General features: G+C 38.5%; 1 protein-coding gene across 1 annotated transcript; it reads right to left on the minus strand.

Moving 5' to 3' along the window:
• Nucleotides 1–5,050: 5,050 nt before the first annotated feature.
• Nucleotides 5,051–8,986, minus strand: LOC131487854 (olfactory receptor 5G25-like). Its single transcript, XM_058689001.1, is given in 2 exon segments — nt 5,051–6,860; nt 6,862–8,986. Coding segments are annotated over 2 exon segments (945 nt in total). The 5' UTR covers nt 7,123–8,986; the 3' UTR covers nt 5,051–6,176.
• Nucleotides 8,987–9,000: the final 14 nt, after the last annotated feature.

Genomic DNA, 9,000 nt, shown 5'->3' on the forward strand with positions numbered 1-9,000 from the left:
TGAAGGAAGAAAAGGAATTAATGAGGTAGAAAAAGTAAAATGACAAAATATTAAAATTAAAGAAATATTAAAATTAAAAAATTAAAAACACACACATACACACAAAAATCAAATAAATGATGCTAAAATCTATGTGTGTTTTGTCTCAGTGTTGAAAGTGATTTGACAGATTAGAGAAAAAGAAAAAAATAAAGAAAAAAAAGGGGGGGAGAAAAAAAATTAAAAAATTAAAAAAAGGAAATCGTTTGAGAATTTGAAGAATGAATACACTGAAGTAGATGAAAATGAGATGATGGGAGTAAAATAGAATTTGAAAAAATATATGAAAAAGTAAATAATAAGGTAGAAAAATTAAAGAATATTAAAAAAATTAAAAATAAATATGAATATTTTCTTTTTCTGTATTCAAGAAAAGAAACAAAAGAGAGAAAATATATTTAAAAAAAGAAAAAAAAGAAATAGTTTGAAAATTTGAAAAAGTGATTACACTGTAGTAGACTAAAATAAAGTGATGGAAGTAAGTAGAATTTGAAAAAATTTACATAAAACAAAAAATATCATAAAAAAATTAAAGAAAAATATTTTTAATAGAAATTGAAATGGAAAATGAAGTTTTTCTCTTTCTGCATTCGAGAAAAAGAAAAGAAACAAAAAAGAAAAAAAGAAGAGAAAAAAAGAAAAAAAGGAAATTGTGTGAAAATTTGAAAAGGTGAATACACTGAAGTAGATTAAAATAAAATGATGGAAGTAAAGTACAATTTGAAAAATTTACACAAAAGTAAAAATATGGTAATAAAAATTAAAGAAAAATATTTTTAATAAAAATTGAAAATAAAAATGAGGTTTTTCTCTTTCTGTATTCAAGAAAAAGAAGTGTAAAAGAGAAAAAAAGGGAAGAAGAAAATTGAATAGATGGACCTGCTAACAGATTGAAGTAAGACTAAAATTATTTCATTTTCCCCTAGAAGTCAGTCTATGTAGCACTTTATAGTCCATAAACTAAGCGGGCGGTGAGACTTGTGTTCTTGACAGTGAAGTTGGCCCAGGTGGGCGGAGCTCAGTGTAACGGCTCCGCTCTCCACTAGATGTCGCTGCTAGCCTACTGGGGCAGATTGTTGCCATGCTTGTAGATGGGTATGCACATGCACGGGAGTGGTGAAAATGGCACCACCCAGCTACCCATTCTGTTTTCTTGGATCAGCAATCACGTACCTGTCCTCTGTCTTCAGCTTTCATCCACTCCCCGCTTTTTCACTCTCCATGACCAGGCCCCAGGCAGTACCTTCTCCCAAGTTTTGTCTCAGATGTGGCTGTTTTCTCTGGCCCCTTATTTCCGAAGGACTGCAGCTTTGACCCATTCTGCCCCTGTGCTAGAGGGTCTCACCGAACAATGGCTGAATGAGCCATGGCCAAATTTTGGCTGCACCCAGGAATACTTGCTGGACCCTGCTGCTGCCAGTGCCCCAAAACTGCGGCCAGATGCCAGCCTGCCCCAGAAAAAGTTCATGAGATAATGTAGCAGCAGCGTTTGAGGGATTATGGAAAATCACAACACACATCTGGCACCAGGCTTCACCCTTAATGACCTTGTTCCAACACTAGCGAATGTGGCCATTTTCTGGGGTCCGCTGGGACCAGGTGGCTTCAACAGTCTCAATGGAATGTCCTTCCAGCAGTGGAACCGCTTTTCCCCCTGTGGCCTGAGAACCTCCCGGACCCCATTCTGCTCCTGGGGATTCGCCCTTCCCACCAGAGCACCACCAGGTATGGAACTGCGGAGTTGCAGCCTTTGCTCTCCCCTTGTTTACAGTCTTAATGGAATTTAAACCCTCTCCTTTCTCCTTTCTCCCTTTTTATTTTAGTCACTGCAGCTGTTTCCAATTTTCCACTTTCTCTCCAGCTGCTTTTGGGGAGAGGGGATTTTCTGTATTCTCTCCCCCCCCAACCCCGTCTCCGTCCTCTCTCCATTCACTAAAGCACCTCCCTTCCTGTACCTTCTCACTCCCCAAGTTCACTTCTTCATGCTGCATACCTGCTGAATTCTGTAGTTCAGGCTGTGCAGATTGTTGTGTTAATCCTCCAGTCAGTTTTCTAGGTGTGTAGGATGGCTTAGTTTTGGTCTGGCTATATTGCATGGATGTGAGACACACAAAAAAACTTCCATGCTATTCCACCATCTTGGCTCTTCCCTCTATCATTTCTTGAAAGTGCACTCTAACTGAAATTTAAATAAAAACTTAAAGATAACACAAAATATGGGAGGAAATACAAAAAGAAAAAAGAAAAAAGAAAAAAAAGCCATAGTGAAATGTCATCTTGGGCTTGCTAGAAGGCTTGAAAAAGTCAATATTTAAGAAATATTTGTGAGGATATAAAGCAAAGGAAACTCTGTTATATTATTGATGGGAATGTGCATTTGTGCAGTCATCTTGGGAAACAATATGCAGTTTCGTCAAAAAATGACAAATAGAACTACCGTATTCTCTGGCAATCCCACTTCTGAGTGTTTATTCAAAAGAATTGTAATAAGATTTCAAAACAATACCTATACTCTCGTGTTTATTGCAGTGTGATTCAAAATAACCTAGGTAAGGGAACAAAATAAATGTCCATTGAAAGATAAAAATAAAACAATTCTGTTTAAAGGACCAAAGGTTATCAGTTTTTCCAAGTTTTGCAGTACACTTTGGGAAGACAGTTTTTGCAGACTGGTTCTAATAAATATGTTTTGTGAATTTTAGTGTATTTTTCTTTGGAAATGCAGGTACACCTTGAGTGGCTTGGTTGCCTGACAACAGGTTTCTCCCTACATAAGTAGCATCCTCATATACATGATGACTCAGAACATACAAGTATACACCTATAACTGACTTTGATAATGCCTGTTAAATCCTAAAATATGATAGTTGCCCTACCAACGTGTGGTAAGCACAGGAAATAATGGAAAAACAGAATGATATACTATGGTGTCATTTCTAAGTACTACGTGGAAAACAAGTGGAATATTACCGCATTTCACAACACACACTAATGAACTCCTGCTGGCTGGAGATCAGATGTGAAAGGCAAGGAAGTAAAACAAACAGAAGATAATTACATGTATTTATGTGCATATGTATATTATTCAATTCAGATGCATTTTTAAATCTGCATATAAGCCATAAACTATGCAAAGAAACATGGCCAGAGTTGATAATTGAGCCTATGTCTGTCAAGCTATAGCATTCATGGAATAAAACAATATAGTTTTGACTATATATTTATTGTTCATTCAATCACCAAACATACATTGAACACCTATTACATGCCAGGCTGGGGCATCAAGCATTAAGTGATGACCATGAACATCCTTTTTCATTAATCTCATCTACAGGGAGAGCCTGACACAGAGCCTGAACTCGCAAACCACAAGATCATGACCTTGAGCCGAAGTCAGATGCTTAACCAGCTGAGCCACCCAGGCACCCCAGTAGGGTTTGTTACTATTTTGCTGGGCCCTTTCTTCATTTATGATCCAAATAGTGACCTCTGGACTCCTTGGAAAGCCGTACTGTAAAAATAATTTCTTTCATCTTTCTCAATCCCTACTTTCTTTAAAGAGGCTTTTATTTTTTTATTACCCTGGCTAAAATATTCTGTTACATTCTCTCTTGGTTCCTTGATTATCTTTATCACCGAAATAACCATGGGTATATAACCATTTTTAATCTCTTTGTTTGTCTTTCAACTGCACTAGCCTGACCTCCAGGAGGACTTTGCCTCTCAATGTGAACAGTACCCAGTAAAGTGTCAGGCACGTGAGAGGCATATGTAAAAATTTGTTGAATTAATTATTGATTGTAACATTCTTTGAGTCCCATTTCCTATTTATTAAATAGCATCTTGACCCATGTCATAACCCAACACAGGCACAAAAACTGGCAGAAATCGTGATGAAAACAATAAAGACAAGCCAAAATATTCTAAGGTCTTAGAGGCAATTGACCTCCTTCAAAGTCAGTGGACTAAAATTAAATGCTTTTTTAAAGGTTTTATTTATTTAAATTCAAGTTAGTTAACATACAGTGTGGTATTGGTTTTAGTAGTAGAACCCAGTGATTCATCATTTATAGAAAACACTCAGTGCTCATCCCAACAAATGCCCCCCTTAATGCCCATCATTAAGCTCATCCCTCTACCCACCTCATTTAGCTCATCCCTCATTTAGCTCATCCCTCTACCCACCTCTCCTCCAGAAACCGTCAGTTTGTTCTTTGTATTTAAGAGTCTCTTATTGTTTGCCTCTGTCTCTCTTTTTATTTTTTCATCCCTTTCCCTTACGTTCATCTGTTTTGTTTCTTAAATTGCACATATGAGTAAAATCATATGATATTTGTCTTTCTCTGACTGACTTACTTTGCTTAGCATAATACACTCTAGTTCCATTCATGTTGTTGCAATATCTTCTTTACCACATCTTCTTTATACATTTATCAGTCGATGGATATTTGGGCTCCTTCCATACTTTGGCTATTGTCAATAATGCTGCTATAAACATTGGGGTACATGTGTCCCTTCAAAAGAGCACACCTGTACCCTTTGGATAAATACCTAGTAGTACAATTGCTGGGTCATATGGTAGTTCTACTCTTAATTTTTTGAGGAACCCCCATACTCTTTACCAGAGTGGCTGCACCCCTTTGCATTCCTACCAACAGTGCAGAAGTGTTCCCCTTTCTCTGCATCATTGCCAACATCTGTTGTTTTGAGTTGTTAATTTGAGCCATATTAAATGCTTTTTTTAAAAAGGCCTTCAAGAGAGGACAGAGTGTGGCTTTCAATGAGTCATAGGTTACACAAAACATGGTTTATCTGCTAATTTCTTTGATTTGTTGCTACATTCCAGAAAACAAAACACAGAAGTATGGTTGAAAGAGTATTGTACCTGGAAAAAATAAGAGTGTGACCCAAGTTATGAGGTCATGGGCATTGATTCTTCATATGTGCCAGGCTGAACATCTGTAAAAATAGAATTCACCTCCTTCTTAGGACACAAAAATCAATAAATCACTAGAGCATAGCCAACACTTTATTAAAGACTTGCAATGCATTCTGAATTTTACATGCATAAGTGTAAATACAGTGACAAAATCTCAGCAAGGTATTATATAAGTAGAGAGGATCAGGAATGTAAAAGGCCCTTTGCAAATTATCTACTCCAAACGGGAAGGTGCTATTAGAGAGTGCTATGGCCACATACTTCCTGAATAATTAACTTTTTCTCATTTTGTTGATACATAGTTGACATATCACATTGTATTAGTCCCAGGTGTACAACATAATTGTTTGATATACATATATATTGCAAAATGATAACCACAATAAGTTTAGTTAACATAAATAACTTTATGTAGTTATTAATTTTTTTCTTGTGAAGAGAACTTTTAAGATCTGCTCTTTTAACAACAAACAAATGTACACTATTGTTAACTATAGTCACCATGTTTATATTACATTCCCAAGACATATTTACCTTGCAAGTAGAAGTTTCTATATTTAACCATAATATACTTGTTATTGGCTTTTGTTTAAAGAGTCAAGGCTAAGCTTCCAGAAAATTGAGGGATCTCAGCACCTTGTGAGCTAAACAGAAGTAGCGTCAAGTCACTGATTATGATTCTAACATAATCATAATTTAACAGGACTTAGCAAAGAGCCTCTCATACCCTAGTCACAAACACTGAGAATATTTTTTATTTTATTTATTATGACAGAGGAAAGAGAAAGAAGGCATGGGAAGGACAGAAAGTGAGGGAGAGAGAAAGAATCCCAAACAGGCTCAGCACTACCAGTGCAGAGCCTGATGTAGGGCTTGAACACAAACCCTGAGATCATGACCTGAGCCAAAACCAAGAGTTGGAGGCTGAACCGACCAGGCCACCCAGGCGCCCCAACACGGAACGTATTCTTAAAGCATTGGGGTTCAATAATCCATGTACTTCAGTTTAACATTTTAAAACTCATTTCTGTTCAATAACAAGTGAGAAAATTGTAATCTGAAGATATATCACTTCTCAATGACACACAGTAATAAAAAGTGAATCTCAACACAAAAGTAGGACTCCCATCACCCAGCCCATGCTCCTGCATCTTGTGTCTATATCACCTCTCAATCTGTAGTACAAATGGCATGTAGTTTACCTACTCAGAAGAAGATTCTTCTTCTCACACGTCCTCCTGAATGAATCCTTGACCTCTTTGTTTCTCAGGCTGTAGATAAGGGGGTTCAACATGGGGATCACGGCTGTGTAGAACACAGAAACCACTTTATTGATGTCCAGGGAGAAACTAGAACTGGGGCGTACGTAGATAAAGAAGAGGGTCCCACACAGGATGGAGACGGCAGTCAGGTGTGAAGAGCAGGTGGAGAAGGCTTTGCGCCTCCCCTCAGCAGAGCGGATCCTCAAGACAGTGACCACGATGTAAATGTAGGAAACCAGGATGATCACACCACTGAGCACTCCCAGAGCTCCAGCCAAGATGGAAAGTAAAACCTGATTGACCTGGGTGTCTGCACATGCCAGGGAGAGAACAGGACGAAGGTCACAGAAGAAGTGATTGATGGTATTTGGACCACAGTAAGGCAGGCGAAAGGCGAACGTCGTGTGGGTCATGGCGCTCATAAGACCCAGGGTATAAGGCCCTACCACCAGCCGCACACAGATTCGCCGGGACATAATGAGTGTATACAACAAGGGCTTACAGATGGCCATATACCTGTCATAAGCCATGGAGGCCAACAGGAAACACTCTGTCACTACCAACTGACCAAAAAACCATAACTGGGCAGCACAACCCAAGAAAGAGATTACTTTTTTTTTTCACAAAGATGTCTGTCAACATCCTGGGACCAATGACAGAAGAGGAGCAGACATCCACAAAGGACAAGTGGCTGAGAAAAAAGTACATGGGAGTGTGGAGCCTGGAATCCATCCCAATGAGGGTGATCATCCCCACATTTCCCAGAAGAGTGACCAGATAAACCAAGAGAAACACCACAAACAGAACAACCTGGTGCTGGAAGCAATTTGTTAAGCCCACAAATAAAAACTCAGTCACCAAAGTTTGATTTCTAAATTCCATTTCTCTGATTTAGTCTGTAATGAGAGAAAGATTTTTCATTACAATTAATTTATAATTAAATTGTTTTTAAAAATGAATTTAACTTCTTTGGGGCACCTGGGTAGCTGGGAGTTGGCTAAGTCGTTGGCTAAGTAGTTGACTAAGTAGTTGGCTAAGTGTCTGACTCTTAATTTTGGCTCAGGTCATGATTTCATGGTGCTTGGATTTGAGCACCTAGTCAGGCTCCAAGCTGACAGCATGGACCCTCCTGGGACTCCCTCCCTCGCCTCTCTCTTGGCCCCTCCCTCACTCTCGGGCGTGCACCCTCTCTCTCAAAATAAACAAATCAATGTAAAAAACTGAATTTAACTCCCACCATTTTTCAAGTTCATAGGGTAGATAGACTGAGAGATCACACTCTTGACTTCTACCTCCAAATGGCCATCCTCAGTATTTGCTATCTGTGTGATACTAAACACTGAACCTCTCTCAGCACTTGAGTTTATTCCCGATCACAAGATTTTTGAAGAAAATCACAGAAGTTTAGACCGCGATGTGACCTTTGGTGACCTTCTAAAGCAAGTCCTCTAACTGTGCCAGATCCCATTCTTTAAAATTCCTACATTGCACAGAGTATCCTTTAAGAAACATCTTCTAGACAAGAAGCATTATGTGAATTTTTATGAACTCAGGCAAATACCTTATCTACCCTAACTGTAGGTTCAGGGTATTAGAAATGTAACTTCTTTGCCGGTTCCTTTAGACTCTAGATAAACAGTCAGTTGTGGTGTGTAAAAGACAGACTTGTGATTCCAAAAAGGAGGGCAAGCTCATACCTGGGAGGATGGCTTTGACCAGGGATTAAAATCTTCCACAGGATCTCCTTGGTGACACCTTACAAACAGCTACATTCCTCCAGCCATTGGTGTATGTACCCATTAATCTCATCAAAGTCCATCAAATTTGTTAGTTCATCAAAGAATAAACTAGTTCTTAAATATTGAGTAAGTGTTGTAACCAATTAAGTAGTAATAGGAGCTGGAAAAGAAAAACAATAATTTAGGGATGAAAAGGACACACATGAGCATTTATCCCAAAGAAAAGAAAATTTATGCCCACACAAAAGCCTGTAAATTTTGTTGACACAAGCTCTATTCATAATGGCCAGAAATCTGGAACAACGCAAATTCCTACCATACGTAAATGGTTAAACAATCTGGAATGTCCATACCAGGGAATACTATTCCGTCAGAAAGAGGAAAAAATATGATACAGATACAAGCCTGAATGGGTCTCAAGGTCATTACACTGAGTTGAAAAAAGCCCATCTCAAAGTTCAGAACTCTATTTTTACATTATCTTCTCAAAATGGTAAAATTATAGAAAGGAAGAACAGGTTAGTAGTTGTCTGAGATTGGGAAAGGCAGGGAGGGTGAAGGTGCGACTGTAAAGGTGTAGCACAGGGACATCCATGTAGAGATGGAAGAATTCCGTACCTTGATGGTTGAGTTGGTTAAACAAATCTCTCTCCACACGAAGTAAAATGGTATAGAGCAATCCACACATCACACCAATCTCCATTTCCTGTATTTGATGCTGCGCTGTAGTTGGTAAGATGTAGCCATTGGGGAAACCTGGGTGAAGGGGATGGGAGCCTCTCTGTACTACCTTTGAAGCTGCTTATGAAAATTTATTTCAGAATAACACTCTTTTATAAAAGAAAAGGGGGGTGAATGAACGGGAAGTGAGAGAAACATGAAGTAAGGGTAATACCCAAATAAAACGGGAAACTGAGGAAGACAAACGCACATTCTGGACGTTGAAATAATCATCATGATTACAACAGCACAATCACACAAAAATACCAATGGGCTGTGCGGCAGGAGAAGTACCCTCCTG

The sequence above is a fragment of the Neofelis nebulosa genome, chromosome 10 (genome assembly GCF_028018385.1).
Source record: "Neofelis nebulosa isolate mNeoNeb1 chromosome 10, mNeoNeb1.pri, whole genome shotgun sequence".
Lineage (NCBI taxonomy): Eukaryota > Metazoa > Chordata > Mammalia > Carnivora > Felidae > Neofelis > Neofelis nebulosa.